Raw genomic sequence first — 17,415 nt, forward strand, 5'->3', positions numbered from 1 at the left:
TTTGTTATGTTCTTGTTTGTTTGTCAAGAATCCTATGATATCGTTCTGCGCAGCATAACCGAAACCTATATGTGATATACGACCCTCTCTTTATTTATTAAAAGGTGAAACTCCAGTCCTCAATTTTACTAAATTTTCTTTGTCTGTTATAATTATTTTTTATAGTTACAGCCATAAATCACGGTTTGTTGGTGTGTGTTCCATTGGCAGTTCATTTTTCAGTGATTTTTTTCAAATGTAAACCATGCTGTTAGAGAATCAGCAATAGTAGTTTATGAATGACTGGGCTGTAATGAGTTGGGTAAAGAATCATTTATCTCTGTACCCTCAGAAGCGAGAGGCAGTTAATATCGAATTTCCCCTGAATTACACTCTCTTAAGACATGCTCTCACTAATGATGATTAACTTGGTCTTGAGGACTGACTAATATGCAACAATATGGGAGTGAAAATGAAATACCCATTTATTCCCATTTATTTGCATAAGCAGAATGTGTGCAGTGCTTTTGCCCTCTGATTGCTTGTTATATGTGATAAATCACATTATTCCTATTATGCCCTCAGCTGAGCATGTTATATGCATTAGCTTCAGTGGACTCAATTGTTAATCTAATGTGGGCTAGTGTTGACTGTTGTAAAATGCACTCAGGCCCGATCTGGTTTTAACCAGGTAAATACTGACCGGATACTCCTAAGTCGGATCATCATCGTCATCATCCTCATCAGAGAACATTGACAGATTGTGTTCGAGTTAGTACACAACTCTTGACTTCTCCCTCACCATGTCTCCTTATAACTGCGGTTTCCCTGCTCTGCCCAAATATGGTCACTGAAAGACAGTGGCTATGGACAGGAATGGATTTAGGATCCAGTTCAAGTGTTTAAGCTCAAAAACTCCAGGACGTATGATTTTAACATAGAACAATAACATTCACTTAAAAATATATTGAGCATCTTAAGGATGACATTAATGTCCAAAAGCTTTTATGAACAGGTTTGTCCACTATAATGCGTGAAAAGGCATATAACTACAAAAACACAAACATCCAGTACGTGCACACAAAAATACGTAACGTCAGTGACTGATTCCCATGTCTGAGAAAAGCCAAGAGTGCCTATGAGGTAAATAAACACTTTAAATTAATCCAATACCTCAGATGCCCCTCTCAGTAATGTTGTTGATGGGATTTTGCCAATGGAAATAAACACCCTGATGACGGTTGATTGAGAGGAAATTATTCATAGTAATATTTGTACCCAGGCCGTATAACTTTATACCCGTGCTAATGGGCTCCACAGTTTGATATTGATGTTATCTATATGTCAGCGTTCTGGAGTATAATGGCTGGCTATTCCCAGCTAGTATCATATTACATAACAAGTATTTATTTGGATCATAAAGAACTATAACTCCAACAGAATGTCAACAGAGACCAATGGCTTCCAGTAGGATAATAGTTAAGGGCTTATTAGTGCAAGCTTCATATCATGGATATATGAAACACTTACATTTAGTCATTTAGCAGACGCTCTTATCCAGAGCGACTTACAGTAAGTACAGGGACATTACCCCTGAGGCAAGTAGGGTGAAGTGCCTTGCCCAAGGACACAACGTCATATTGCACGGCCATGAATCGAACCGGCAACCTTCTGATTAATAGCCCGACTCCATAACAAATCAGCCATCTGACCCATTAAACAATAACCATCACTGTTTTTTAAACGGATTAGATTGAAAACATTGTAAACTGTACCCTAATAATGTGTTCACATCCATTATGGAGCTACTGTCAACAACTTTGCACCTCTAATGAAAAATAAATCCTCAGAAAGTAAATAGGTATTTTGTTGTTGTGTTAAGTTTTGAGAAGGACTGTACGTAATAACATTTTTATTTGTCTTCCAGATTTGGGCCACCCAGGAGCGCCATGGAGCTTAACACTTCTGTGACATCATCACCTCGCATCGACACTACATTTTCCACAATGCATCTGTGTACAAGCAGCAGCAGTAGTAACAGCTCGGACACTGACACTGAGAATTTCCCTTACATGGCCAGCCTAGCCCACCTAGATGAGGGTCTTTACAATGACTTCTACAGCCTGTGGATTACCTTGGTGGTAGTCAACACCCTCATCTTCCTGGTGGGCATGGTCCTTAACACAGTGGCCTTGTACGTTTTTTGCTTCCGCACCAAACCCAAGACCACCTCTGTCATCTACACGATCAACCTAGCAGTCACGGACCTGCTGGTCAACCTCTCGCTGCCCACACGCATCATGCTCTATTACAGCGGGGGCAAGTGTATCAACTGCTCCTACGTTCATATCTTCAGCTACTTTGTCAACATGTACTGCAGCATCCTTTTCCTCACCAGCATCTGCGTGGACCGCTACCTGGCGGTAGTGAGGGTGGAGGCATCTCGCCGCTGGAGGAGCCCCACCGTGGCCAAGGCCGTGTGCGCCACCATCTGGGTGTTCGCCATCGTGGTCACGTACTCCTTCCTCACGTCCGTCTTCCGCCACACGGGCTGCTGCCTCTCCAAACTCCTCTTCCTCACCGTCTTCGAGTTCTTCCTCCCGCTGGTGGTCATCGTGGCGTTCACCGCGCGGGTCATGTGCGCCCTGGCCGACCGGCGGCTCATGCCGCAGAGCCGCGTCCGGCGGATGCGGGCGGTGCAGCTTCTCAGCACCGTGCTGGTGATCTTCACCGTGTGTTTCACACCCTTCCACGTGAGGCAAGTGCTGGTGTATTTCTACCCCGACATGCCGCACCAGGTCATCGTCTACCACCTGACGGTCACCCTCAGCAGCCTGAACAGCTGCATGGACCCCATCGTGTACTGCTTCGTCACCAACAACTTCCAAGCCACCGTGAGAGGCTTCTGCCGGCGCGGCGCGGCCGAGGAGAGCAGCGGGGAGATTATCAGCATGCAGAAGAGCTCCAAGGGCTCTGCGGGGGCCGTGACAGCCATCGCTCACAACGTGATGATGATCGGCCTGGCCTCGTCGCCCCAGCTGGCCAGTAACCATGCGGTGTAGCGGAGGGGATTTGGAAGGAGACCGATGGACTATGCTTGCAGACTTATTCGAATAAAGTCGTTCTTTGTACAAGAGCTACAGTGAAATGGGCGCCAACTTCACTGTGTAGCAAAGGTGGTTGGCGACTGAGACCTGTGGAAAGAGTGGGTCCAATGTCCGTGTTGATGCCCTACAGGCTTTAGTGGACTCATGTACAACAGACTTGCCACACTTTGCAAAAACTTTCAAAACAGCACAGTGACAGGACAACACATATTGAAAATCACAATCTAATGTATTAAGGATATCAACCTTACTGGGAATAGTACATATACAATTGGATGTGACTTGTTGTACTGTATCACCTTATTTAAATCCATGTTCTCCTGCATAGCCATGGCAAACGTGAACTAGGCCCAATGAACTAATTGTTGCATCCTTCTTATAGGCTTACAAGTCATGGGGAACATCTAGCCCACTGTCAGTACAATGAACCCACTGTGGACTGTTCCTGGTTTACAGTTTGATGTGCCATTTACCAAATAATGCCTTAGCCTATGCATTACTCCTCTTGGCAACCACAAGAGAAGTTGACAGAGAAATAATCACCACATGACTGCAATAAGACCTGAAGACTATATGCAAACATTTGGTGTTTGTTTATAAGGCTATGGTAGTGTTGTTGCGTGCTTATTTCATTGTGCTTGCTCTTGAGTCTTCAAATTAAAAAAGAATTCTAGAGTATTAACTGTTACTATCTCTATAATCATGAATTCACTCAATCTTACCATTTCTCATGTCTTTACATGAAGCATTTACATTATTACAATTATTAGACACTATTTATTTTCATTTATATTTCTACAGCTATAGTTTTCTCTATATAATGTTATCCATCATAGCATTATTCAATATTTAATATCGAATGTATGCCTCTTGTGCAAAATATCCCAATGCCATTCACCTTCTATTCTAATAGAACATTAGAGCTGCAGAATTCGTGCCTTTATATTTATTTGGCTCTCTTTCGTTTTCTCACTTACCCCTTACCAATTTCTTTTTTCTTGATCCCTATTCTATTAAAGTATTTTGATAAAAAAAATATTTAAACTGCTTTCAGGAAGCACACACACTTTCTGAAGAATCTGTATCTTTTCTAGTTTAACAAAACTACAAACCATAAGAACTGTAGACGTGACACTTCAGTAGATTATACACACTGTTGTGTCCATACTGTTTACTAAAGCTAAATTAAATAGTAATTTTGCAATTACCTTTGTAATATGTTAATTATTAAATAGCCAATAGCCTATAGCAGTATAAATTCAAAATGGCAATCCGTACACAAATGGCTTTTAAAAGGTTGTTCAGATTTAAAATGCAACTGGGTTTGATAGCTAGTAATAAAGCAGGTAGACTAGTTTAAAGCAGCTAGACTATATATAGAAACTAAATTCATGGGGAAGGTGTGGATGGAAAGTGAGTAATCCGTTTTGATGATGTCAGCTTGCTTGCTACTAGTACTACTGTAGTTGCCCCCGCTTTGAGTAAACTAGGTAGTTGTTACAGTCGGTGTAGCAATGAATGAGAAATGAGCGAGAGACATTTGCGCATCTGTAGTTAGGCTACACCACGGTCGGATAGATCTGCGTGGATGAACGATAAGTAATGCAACTGGGATGTTTGATTGAACAAGAGAAAACCCTTTCGGTAAGTAGCTAGCAAGTATACCTACGTTTTATGTTGTTATCAACAAGTATCAAGTGAAAACCAAACGACACAAAACGATCAACTGTGATTTGCTGGCTCATATTTAGCGCGCTAGCTAACGAGCCACCTAGCTAGCTCGCTGTTTGGATAAAACTAGTTAGCTTGCGGCTATCAAACGTTAGCTACCTAGCTAGTGAAACTAATACACTTAATCACTCTTCACATTTAGTTGCAGCTTGCCAGCCAGCTACGCTTCAGGCTGAACTCTAGCGTTTACTAGTGGATTGATGTTTAGGGAGAATATGTTGGCCATCCAGTCAAGCATCCGTTCAACTTCGGCCAAACAAGAGAGGCACCTGTCATTACGCATTAGCATCAGCCAAAGAAACATCTCAATCACCACAGCTGTCTGACGCAAGAGATGATACGAGTGGACAATATCAAGTTGGTAGTGAAACGTCTGTTGTAGTACTGGTTAATCGCACAAAGGATACCGTATCATTTGGAAACGACCACTTTCAAACGTGCCCTGACCGGGCCCGACAAGCTACGCCAGCCAAGCTACGCCAACCTACAGCAACATACAAATTAGGGGGCCTTTGACATTCCATTTTCTGATAGAACCCAGTCAGAACAAGTGTGGGCGGAGCAAGGGGTTAGCAAAACGTACCCGAATCAGAGCAAAAACGCATGCATCAAGAAATGTAGTTATGTTTCAACTGTTGACTATCATGATTTTAGGAGTAATTGTTTCCTGATCGGTGAGCCACCTGTGGGTTATTGTTACTGTGTCGACCTCTTATATAAGGTAAGTGCTTGAATAGACTATTTATTGTCTATGCAAAACTATTCCTGTTATTTTTTCAGTCATGTGAACAGTTTTTAGTGGTTGACTCAACCTATTCATGGGTTGCATGATTTTATTCATCCATCGAAGGAAGTCTTACCTAATGCAATGACGCAGCATTATAGCTTTATGGCAGGATACTATATTCTTGCTTACCGGCAGCCTTAAACTTCTGCCAACTTTTGGCACTTTTCATGACGTTTTAGTACAAATCATTTAATATGACATGATAATATACTTTTAAACTTAGCAGTAACCTGCTGGTTGCCATCTCAGTAGACCTATGACCCATTTACCAAAGTTAAAAGGTAAAACAATTTCATGTTGATGATGCAGTTTTGTTTACTAAATCTTTCCACCCTCCACCTCGCAGGTTACTGATTGACACCAATGGGGATGGACACAGAAGCATCGTTCACCCTCTCCGGCCTCATCCTTGCCTGCACACCCCTCCTTGCCTTCCCCCACTTCAGCTTCTTGTCCAATTACCACATGACTTTGGCTCTTATTCAAAGGCGTTTTACTTGGATAATGATTCAGCACAACAGACAGTAGAGACATTTAGTCTCTCGCAAAAGCCTTATGTCACCATTTAACTTAAAACAATAATACCCCCAGTACCTCACAGGAGAACCGAGGTTGGATATATATTGTTGCTGTGTTGAAGGTTGACTTGAAGTCTTCTGACTGAAAGCAACGGGAAGCTGCAACTACATCTAAGTAACAGGAGCATACACACTTGGGAGAGCTGTGGTCTGGGCTCTTCTAGTCTGGCCTAGCCTTGTCTTGCCTTGTTTCATCACGCCTCGTATAGTCGGGTCTTCCCTGTATGGTAGTTGTTGAGCCGGACATTATGGTTCTTCCGAAGGCAGAGCTGGAGCCTTTGGAAGCGGGGCAGGTGGTGGTGAAGGTGAAGGCACCGAGTGAAGGGGACGGGGACAGCCATGACGTCGTCGTCAGTGAGGGGGAAACCGGGGACAAGATCCCCCTGCGTCGCTGGGTCATGCACGGGGCTGTGATGTTCGGACGGGAGTTTTGCTATGCCATGGAGACTGCGCTGGTCACACCTGTCTTGTTACAGATTGGTACGTAACCATACTAACTCCCTGTCTTACTTAAAGTTGAAAGTATGACAACTAACCTGTCAGATTGGTATTACAAAATAACATAAGCAACCTGTATCACTGCATACTGGTAAATGATACAGTGCTACCTGTATTACAGCGGATTGGTAAAAATGTTTTAACTATATTAGTGCCATTAGTAAAATATAATATGCTATAAACAACCTAAATTACTACAGATAGGTAGCAAACCAAACAACTTGTCCCACAGCGGATGACAGATGGCACATAAACTGCAGTCGGAAGTACCAACACCTTACTTAAAGTGACGCATGTGCTGATTCTCAGCAGTACTGACATTGTTGAATACTACAGTGTCTTCAGCTGAAGGTTGCCCCCCCTCTGTTTAGACCTGGGATTGGATGGAGGAAAGGGTATGTTAACTATCTGCACAGGCAGCATGACAGGCGTGGTTGCCAGGTTTGCCACCAAAGCAGAAAAGAACAAAAGCTTATACTACGTTTGGTAGGTATGGCTGGAATGTGTGAGTTGGCACATTTCACTATGTTTGCTTTCCCACTGGGAGGAATATTGATGTAAAATTGCCCCAAACTCCATATTTCCCCCTGCGTTTTACGTAAAGTTACTGTATACCTTTGCATTCGATCAATAAAAATAGGGTTCTCCTGGGAATGCTTTCCTATGCAGGGCCCTATGTGTGTCTGTTTACACATAAAGCAGTTTACATAGTGTAGACACTCTGGATAAGAGCATCTGCTAAATGACTAAATGTAGTTGGCACCGAGGAGCCTGTTCTCTGCTAGCGAAGGTTAACAGACAATGGGGAAACTTGATCTATTGCCTAACTTCACAGACTACATTTCCACGTTGAGAAATCCGGGTAGGAAAAAAAGGTCCCCTAGCCTCGCTGACACTATATTATTTGTCTTTTTTTATCCCCCCTCCCGGTCATGGTTGGCCAAGTTTCCCACCATTCCCTAGAGCCCAAGCCAGTCAGTTATTTCAGTAGCCAGTCAATGATGTTTAACTGGACATATACTTCACACAGCCTCGTATGCACATAAAATAGACAAACACCACCCATGACTAGGGTTGAGTAGTTTCAATTTTATCGATTCCGATTCTGGTTTTCAAATCCGGTTCTTATCGAATCTTGGTTTAATTTCCCAAAGGCTTTATTTTATTGTATTTTTTATCTGCAATGTCAATTTGCCTAGTCAAAACTCAGTTTGGGATATCTAAAACGTCATTCTGACTAGCTAAAACTTATATCCAAAAAGGACATTAAGGGGAGTTAAAGATATCTTGTAATGGAATTCAACAATTCACTTTCAGATAACTGCAGATCAGTTACATATATCTACAATTCAGTTGCAGATATCCGCAATTGCCCATCTATACTTCCAGGAATCTGTGTGTGTGTGCCACCAATTTTATAACGGGCACTGTGCACTATCTATAGTTTAAGTAATCTGTATTTGTGTGTTTCACTGGCATCTTAATCACCAACTGCTTCACGGGCACTATGCACTAGTACAATTAATGGACGAGCCGCTGGCATACGGAGGGAAAATATCTGCTGAGTTGATAGTTGTCTCGAGTTATGCAAAGTTAAATGCCACCTACCAGCCAATCAGAAACGTCTCCAGCGCTATGTGCACTTATTGTACGTCGCTTTGGATAAAATGTCAACGTTATGTACTGTATTTGAACTATCACCTTTCATCGATTCTGCCCGGTGCTGTACATATTTTGGAATAGTCCACTAGCCACATCGTGACAGACATGCGCCGAAAAGTAACCAAAAGCTTTTCTAAATAGCCATTCAACCCAGGTCCTCAGCCCATGTCTGGACATATTTTTTCTAGTGTATAAAAAGTAATAACCAGGGCACAGTGATTCCACCAGCACTCTGTGTTTGCCAGCAGGCTGTATCTTGTAGGCTGTATGCTGTAACTTATGACTTGCACACTTGTCCAGACATGCGAATACTTCAGCGCTCTTCTCTCTTCCTTTCTGGAAAGAACCTACCGGAGAGGAAGTGCTCTGGGAACCCTGTGTTCTGTGACCTCATGAATGTGCAACCTGGGCCTGGCATGTGTGATATGTTTGAAGAGCCATTGAAAATGATAATTGATCACAGTACAATGCTCATACACACAGAGCCCTCCCATGTTGACATAAGGGTGTTTGTGCTTTTCAGTCTTTCCAACCTGCTTGTCACCAAGTTTCACCAAAGCATGGTCAAGCATCATGGATATCATTTTGGACTTTTTTTTGAACAGACACAGTTGAGATTGACAGGAAATATAGTGGAAAGAGAAAGGACATGCATTAGCTCTATTGGCTCTTAAGTTCCTGGAGGTTATAGACAAAAAGAAAGAGGATGTACTCCTATGAGTTTTTGGCAACTCACGCCATCAGAGTATCACATCCTGTTTCTTTGAACATTACGTTCTGCCACGTGACATCATTTGAAGTGTGTTTGTGTGATTCCCCCAGGTCTCCCCGAGCAGTACAACAGTCTTACATGGTTCCTGAGTCCCATCCTGGGGCTGATCTTCACGCCTCTGATTGGCTCGGCCAGCGACCGCTGCACCCTCAGCTGGGGACGGAGACGACCCTTCATCCTGGTGCTGTGCGTGGGCGTGCTGCTGGGCGTGGCGCTCTTTCTCAACGGCTCTCTGATAGGTCAGGCCGTCTACTCACTTCACTCGGCATCATCGATATATGACATGTCATAAAGGGTCTGCCTGTCACCTTTCAAATGCAACCGAGGCAACTTTTATGAGAAAGGTTTATGAAGTCTGTTTTATTGACTATGGAGACGTTGTATTAGAATGCTATATCAGTCCGTCTGTGGCTCAGCACTATGTCCATGCCTCATCTTCAACCATGGTGGTGGTTGTCCGCTGTCACAGGCCAAGCTATCGGAGACGTGCCACATCACCAGCCAATCGGGATCGTGCTGACGGTGCTGGGCGTTGTCGTTTTGGACTTCTCCGCAGACGCATCGGAGGGACCAATAAGAGCGTACCTGTTGGACTTGGCCGACACAGACGAGCAGGATATGGCGCTTAACATCCATGCCTTCTCCGCCGGTACCCATCTCCACCCTTTAACCCAGGAAAAATGCCTTTGACGTTTCGTGCCTGCTCTGTATTTCCATAGGATTTGGCTTGTTGTCTGTTTCCACAGCACATTCAGATTTAGTATTATACATCATTAGCACATTAGCATTTAGCATTTATATAATTAGAATTTATTTTATTTTGCGTTTTACATCTTTAGCACATTTAGCATCATAGGGCTTTTTCATTGTAGATTAACCTTCTTGTGTCTCACTGTCCTATCTGTTCCACTCCTCTCTTACACTCACTAACTCTGATGGTTGCATGTTAGTGTGGCTGTAAAGTATCAGCAGAACACCTGACAATGTTCGACCAGAGGTCAAACACAGGGACTGACCCCCACCACCCCTCCCCCCTTAAATTAAACATCAAAGCAGTTATAGATCACCAGTCACTGAAGCAGTAATGCTGTAGGAAACTCTTTCATGCTTACAGTTACAGTTGTTGGACATGGGTGTATAGTTGGTGTACATTGTATGTTATGACAGGAGTCAGTTAGCATGTGAGCTGTTACAGTTAACAGTAATCTGTTGTGGCTGTGTGTTTTCAGGTCTGGGGGGTGCGGTGGGGTATATGATGGGGGGGTTGGACTGGTCCAACACCCTGCTAGGGCAGGCCTTTGGGTCGCAGGAACAGGTCCTCTTCCTCTTTGCTGCCGTCATCTTCACCGTGTCGGTGGCGCTGCATATGTTCAGCATCAAGGAGGAGCGCTACAGCCCCCAGCGGGACGCCCAGGGAGACGAATCCAACAGCCTGGCCTCAATCCATCCCAACGACCTGCCCCCCGGCGCAGGGGAGCTGATAGGGGAGGAGGACTCCTTCTTCCCCGCCGATGCCAGCCAGCCGGAGCCTGAGCCTGAGCTCGGGATGCTGAGCGTGGAGCGAGGGCGGAGCAAGAGCGACTCGGTGCTGGCCATGCCAGACGCCACCATCCAGCTGGACGCCGATCTGAACCCCGACATGCACTTCCTGTCCGACATCGAGCCCTCCATCTTCCAGGACTTGGAGCCGTCGAGCCCACAGCCGGGCACCCCCACCGGGACCCCTCCACCTTACAGGGACGACCAGGGCTGGTGTGACCAGACAGACGGCAACATGTTCACCCAGGACAAGAGCAGCATGCTGGAGCACACTGAGGTTAGTCCCAGTATCAATGCTGCCCTGGTCTTGGTGACAACACGACAGTTCAGACGGGCTCTTTTGTAACCCATAATGCCGACCGTAAGATTTTGCAGTGTTACAGTATTCCAATACAAGTGACAAGATAAAACTAAATGCAATGTTGGGACTTTAAGGCTCGGTAGCTTAGTTTTACCAGCCCTTCCCTTTAGATAAACACATCCAAAACACACAAACGCGCTGCCTGACTACTGCCGGGAGGTAGACAGACAGACAGACAAGTAGCCCGTCCAATCATTGCATTCGGTCCGAATCCGTCCAATCATTAGTGCCGGTCCTACCTCAATGACTGGTCGTGTTTATTACAGTCCTGTGACGCCTACAGATTTAGAAATTGATTTCATTTTACTGTCTAACCTTTAGGATGTGAAGTTTATTTCAGCAAATGGAACAAAAAGTGCTTCTCAACTATATTACATACCTGCCTTTAATATCAAAAGGCTATGAGGTACTGCCATACCTAGACCCGGTGGTCACTGTTCTCAATTCCCTATATATAGCCATGGGAAAAGAAAAAAAGGGGTGGGACAAAATATCAATACATACTTCTTCCAAAATACTCATAGACGTTTGCATAAATATAAGAAAACTATTATTTGGCTCGTACATGCACACAAACACATAAACACAAACTAGTATGTCGTCCTCTACCTGGTCATTCTGTTATATCAACCCTTGTACTAAATATTTCCTCTGCCCCAGGTCAACCAGGTGAAAGGACTCAATGGGACAGGGGAGCTGTCGTGCAGCTCTGCCCGCGTCCAAGCCCGCAACCACGCCCGCACAGGCGGCCCCGCCCAGACCCGCGCGGGCCCCCGCCCCTCCAACGTCAACGTGCCGGCCCGCCGCCACAAACACACCTTCTACCGCCAGCCCTCCTTCACCTTCTCCTACTACGGCCGCGTGGTCGTCCATCGCCACCGGCAGAGGCGTCCTCACCCCACCGCCGCCCAGCCCATCACGTCGTCCCGCAGCCTCAACGACCTGTACCCGCTGCGGGGCGGCCAGGTGTGGCGGAAGCTGCCGCAGAGCGGCGGCAGCCTGGAGGAGGAGGAGGGCTCGGAGGAGGAGGAGGAGGAGGAGGAAGAGGAGGGCACCACGGTCAGGCTGCTGTGGCTGTCCATGCTGAAGATGCCCCCCCAGCTGTGGAGGCTGTGCGTGTGCCACCTGCTCACCTGGTTCTCCATCATCAGCGAGGCCGTGTTCTACACCGACTTCATGGGACAGGTCATCTACGGGGGAGATCCCACGGTGGGGAGCGGTGCGCGCCTCACACGCACGCACACTGGCTGTTGGTCTGTCGGTGTAGAATGCCTAGGTGTAGAATTGGGAACATACAAAGGGAATCTCCCCGTGACATCCTGTGCTTGGTCGGTTCTGTCCTGTCTGTTTGTTTCAAATGTAACCTGTGTGTGTGTGTGTGTGTGTGTGTGTGTGTGTATGCGTGTGTCTGTGTATGCATGTGTGTGTGTGTGCGCATCCGTAGGCTGCAGCTAACTCCACAGAACTGCAGAACTATCACAAAGGAGTCCAGATGGGCTGCTGGGGCCTGGTGGTCTACGCTGCCACGGCTGCCGTCTGCTCTGGTACGACCCTGCCCCGCCCCCACACACACACACACACACACACACACACACTGCCACGGCTGATGTTTTGCATGGTAGTACGCTGCTGCTTTGAAACACACTGAATCCCACCTGTCTGACAGCAGACACCATCTGCCCCCCCTCTGAGTGTCAGACCTTGGCTTCTGGTTCCCACTTCAACACCGACTAGCCAAAATCAACAGACACAAACAGTCATTCATACCCTCAGTCATCTCACTGCAAAACTCCAATAGTAAAAGGTCATATCAGCTCGAGCACGCTTTGGAAATATTGCTGTAATTTCTGTAGTAGCTTTAACACATCTTATTATGTGCTTTTTTACTTCTCTTTGCGATATATTGTGATATCGCACGTGTATTGGGATATCATGTTATATGATTGTTTGTGCTTTGTGTTTTTTTTTTTTTTTACTGCTGCAATTGCCCATCTCCCCCACCCCTCAGCCCTGCTCCAGAAGATCCTGGACAACTCGGACCTCAGCATCCGGATCATTTACACCCTGGGCACGCTGGTCTTCTCCATAGGCACTGCCATCATGGCCATCTTCCCCAATGTGTACGTCGCCATGGTGAGCATTAGCACCATGGGAGTGATCTCGATGTCCATCTCCTACTGCCCCTACGCCCTGCTGGGGCAGTACCACGAGATTAAAGAGGTAGGCGTCACGGCGTCCTAAACACTGCATAGACAATACTCGACTCAAATGTATTTACATCTGAGTCAAGTATACTGTATATATTGTTTGCATCAATGCTGCATGTATTATATGATGACAATTTTTTTTTTGATTTACGATGTGAATTAGATAAATGCGAATGTTTCAGGAACCCCCCCAAAAGTTTCAAAACTTATTTGCATGTATTGTGTTCATGGTGAAAGAATGATTTTTGTTGTTGTTGAGTGAAATGCTCCTTGAACACCCTGCTGGGTAAACAGTGTGAGCATTTGGAGTGAACTCCTCGTTTTTTCCCAACTCCTCCTCCTCCTCTCTCAGTACATCCATCACAGCCCGGGCAACTCTAGACGGGGCTTCGGCATCGACTGTGCCATCCTGACCTGCCAGGTGTATGTCTCCCAGATCATGGTGGCGTCGGCGCTCGGGGCAATCGTGGACGCGGTGGGCAGCGTGCGCGTCATCCCCATGTTGGCCTCCGGGGGCTCCTTCCTCGGCTTCCTCACCGCCTGCTTCCTGGTCATCTATCCAGACCCCGCCCCGGAGAGTGTGACCAATGAGGAGCAGGTATCGGCAGAGGCGGGGCCAGGAGACGGAGGCAGCACGAGGTCTTCTATGGTGGTGGTGGGCGGGTCGATGCCCAAGAACAGTTGCCAGTCCTCCGTCTGACCTACCAGTACGGTGACCAGTCTGCTGTGTGAAACCAACCAGAGGACATGCTGGGGAGAGCAGGACCAAAACCTCTGACCTGATCTGACCGCGACTCACCCAACCTTCTGGGGTGTCAGATCCTTGAAATGGACGAGAGAAGAAGGGGAGGGGGGAAGGGGGAGGAGGGGAGCTGTGAGCCATGGGATAGGGATTGATCCCTTGGCTGAAGGTTATGCTTCAAGCTCGATGAGAACTTTCAGCTCTACATTCACACACACTTCGGAACACGGCTACATCTCCTTCTCCTCAATGTACACCTCGCTAATATTATAGATCAAAACCTATATATACACGCATGTGACCACAACATTTCCACAGAGACTTTTTGGTTTATAAGAAAGTTATGTTGGTTTATAATGTGCTAAGAGAGTTGAATTGCTCAAACTCACTTTTCAGTGGTATACTGGAGCTGGATAAAGTTGGTGTGACTTAATGGCAGGTGTAAGAACCTACATATAAACCCACAAAGGGTCAAGTAGGGTCTGAAGGCATTCTGACGTGCAACACAGTGGCACCTGTAACACTTGAACAGGTCGGTTGGTGTGAAAAATCTTTCGTTTACATTCAGAGCATAGAGACTTTCTGGGAGCATATGTTTCAAAACCTGGGGTAGCCCAGATGGGTGGGTTCAGACTAATCTTAGTAAAACAAGCCGAAACTCCTTCAGGGCTTCTCCAGGTTGTGAAACGTGCATTCTCTGTCAAGCTGTGCCAGTGGGCTCAATATATAGCTCAATATATTTGTATGCTGCCACTAAATAGGTACAGGATCTATATGTTACATTGTCTGGTGTAGGCATGCACCTTTTTTTCTACCAGATACACACAAACACATCTGCACTACAATGTACAAATACACACACACACACCCTCCAAACTACCTAAGTGAGGGTTGCCATAGCTGTGGACATTCATGTCATGAAGACACTCAGGGTAAATCACACTAATGCTGCATCGGAGAACACGATGATGATGAGGTTGATGTTGTCTGCGTGTGGCCATTCCATAGCCTAAAATCCATCGAGCCTTTCTATGCACAGCACCAAACCTCCCCATAGGGGGAGCCACCTACCTTACCCAAAGCACCTGTAGACCCTCAGGACGTTCCTGTTAACATGACATTTTAATCACAGGTTCAATGTACTGTAGGCCAGTCGACAAAATGTTATCTTGGTGCTTAAAGGGACACTTTAAAACAGCTGCCATAGAAATAATAGATATAAGTACCTATTGGAAATTTGAATAAGTGATATGTGATGATGATAATGCACATTTTGTAAACACGTTGGGGACGTGCATAACTAAATACTGCAACCTTTTAGTTTCTGTGAGTGTGTGTGCCATATAATTTATTTATAACCATGGGTTATACACTTGATCTATAGGTAGATCGACTGTAACTAGATGTCTAGTAGTGCCTTGGATAGTTTTCCAGAATACACTGTTGAGTGACGAGGCCAAAAAATGGCGTTGCTTGCACACTGGGGATATCTGTCTCTGAAATGGGTAATTAAAGAGTAAATACAACATAAACGCTAATTCTGTGATATGAACAGTGTCGTTTTAGTTCAAGTTTTTGCTTGTTTGGAAGATGGATATGTCTTGATTGTGAATAGTTTTAATTGAGAAATATTTGTGGATGAGAAATCAAAATGCTAGTGAATGCTAACATTTGTGTCAGTATCTAATTCTATGATACCAACCTAGATTTTCAAGTCAATCATTGATTCTGTGATTGATTAAGTCTTTGATATTACCTTTGTGCTGCTGTTGAAATGTACAGATGTTTTGTACAAACAATAACAAAGAAACAAAGAATGCACCTTTGAATATGAAAACTCTTTGATTGAGTCTTTATTATTTGCGCATCATTGCGCTGCAGTGAAGTTTCAGAATTGTCGATACTTTATTTAACCTACTTGTGCATTGTTTGCAGATTTGTCTCACTAGATGTCGCTGCAGATCATCTCACTGCGGCGGCCTGAGTGCGATTCCAGCCCAGGCCTTTTACCGCATGTCATCCCCTCTCCCCACATTTCCTGACCTCTCCAAACTGTGTCTGTTATATATTTTTTTATATATATAATATAAAAAATACCTATATAGGGTGAATACAGGTAAAGTGGGACACTAAAGCTTGATCTTCTATGTCCCGCAAGATCTACAACATAAAACAACTGCAGTGATTGGGTAACATTTTATATACATATAATCATTTTATTATATGCACCAGCTGGAAGATTTCCATAAAATCGTAAAAGAAAATCCTACATAATGCAAATGGTCATGCAAGAATAAAGCACTTTGTAAAATATGTCTTAATGAAACATTCTTTGTTTGGCACAATGATGAAACCTAGCATTTAAACAAATTCTGTATTTTGGAATGAAACATTTAACACATTCAACAAACTGATGAGAAACGGAGTCAAACATAATGGCTAAATAAGTAATAAGTAAGTACATAGGCCTACTCACTCTATAATGAGTCATTGGCCACTACTGCGAAATACAACAGCAACGCAATTCCAAAGGGATGAAAATGAAGAAATAACAAATGGCAGAACTCTAAAATAACTCGCTAGATAACCCAATTCAGAGAACAGGAACATGGCCCAAAACGCTAGCTATAGTTGTTGCTAGCTGTAAAGCCAGGCTAGCTGTCGGCTAGCTTGTAGTCCATTTCATACAAACTGTAGTATTGCAATCGAAATTCGCTCAATTCAACTCTACAATTCAAAATTCTAATCTAGGGGATTATGTTAGCCAAATACTGGATATTTACCATCCATAAAAATGTGCCAAACGATTTCGCGCTCCAAACTCACTCATTGACGTTACACCAGGGTATAGGTGTAGGGAAAACATGACCTGGATGTCAGGACAAATAGGTTTCAGTAAACCAAGTCGACTGGATTTGGAAAATAGACCGGGCGAGATTTGATATTTTCGGAGCTGCAGAAAGACGTAATAGCGGTCACATCGAAATTGCCCGCATAATCATACAGTATGAGATCAAATATTGGGGAGGACGTGTCCCATAATCATACAGTATGATCAAATATTGGGGGGGACGTGTCCCATAATCATACAGTATGATAACATATTGGGGGGGGGGGGGACATGTCCCATAATCATACAGTAGGCCTAAGATCAAATATTGGGGGGGGGGGGGGGGACGTGTTATAACGTTAATATTCATAAACTGGTTTCCGCAAAGAACTCATTTGAGGCACAAGCTTCTGAAATGTTATGGCCATAAGAGTAAAAAAAACACAATTGTTCACTTTTTAGACATTACGTGATTAGTAATTCATTGGTTATTCTTTCTTAATTGGTCATTCACAATTAAGTAGTTCTCAATGAGGATATATTTATTTAGTAATAATTAAATACCTACCAAGGACCTTTGTAGTAACCTGTTTACGCTCCTGTTTCGCCCGAGAGACAAAAA

General features: G+C 44.6%; 2 protein-coding genes across 2 annotated transcripts; both read left to right on the forward strand.

Annotated features, from left to right (window-relative positions):
- Positions 1-1,920: 1,920 nt before the first annotated feature.
- Positions 1,921-4,055, forward strand: gpr20 (G protein-coupled receptor 20). The gene has a single exon (XM_062466275.1). The coding sequence runs from the start codon at positions 1,929-1,931 to the stop codon at positions 3,039-3,041; it is 1,113 nt and encodes a 370-aa protein (XP_062322259.1). The 5' UTR covers positions 1,921-1,928; the 3' UTR covers positions 3,042-4,055.
- A 509-nt stretch (positions 4,056-4,564) lies between these two features.
- On the forward strand, positions 4,565-16,129 carry slc45a4b (solute carrier family 45 member 4b). Its single transcript, XM_062464771.1, has 10 exons — positions 4,565-4,730; positions 5,472-5,538; positions 5,951-6,662; positions 9,165-9,353; positions 9,584-9,763; positions 10,344-10,930; positions 11,675-12,223; positions 12,459-12,558; positions 13,023-13,234; positions 13,574-16,129. The coding sequence occupies exons 3-10, from the start codon at positions 6,407-6,409 to the stop codon at positions 13,919-13,921; spliced, it is 2,421 nt and encodes an 806-aa protein (XP_062320755.1). The 5' UTR covers positions 4,565-4,730; positions 5,472-5,538; positions 5,951-6,406; the 3' UTR covers positions 13,922-16,129.
- Positions 16,130-17,415: the final 1,286 nt, after the last annotated feature.

This window comes from Osmerus eperlanus, chromosome 7 (genome assembly GCF_963692335.1).
Source record: "Osmerus eperlanus chromosome 7, fOsmEpe2.1, whole genome shotgun sequence".
Taxonomy (NCBI): Eukaryota; Metazoa; Chordata; class Actinopteri; order Osmeriformes; family Osmeridae; genus Osmerus; species Osmerus eperlanus.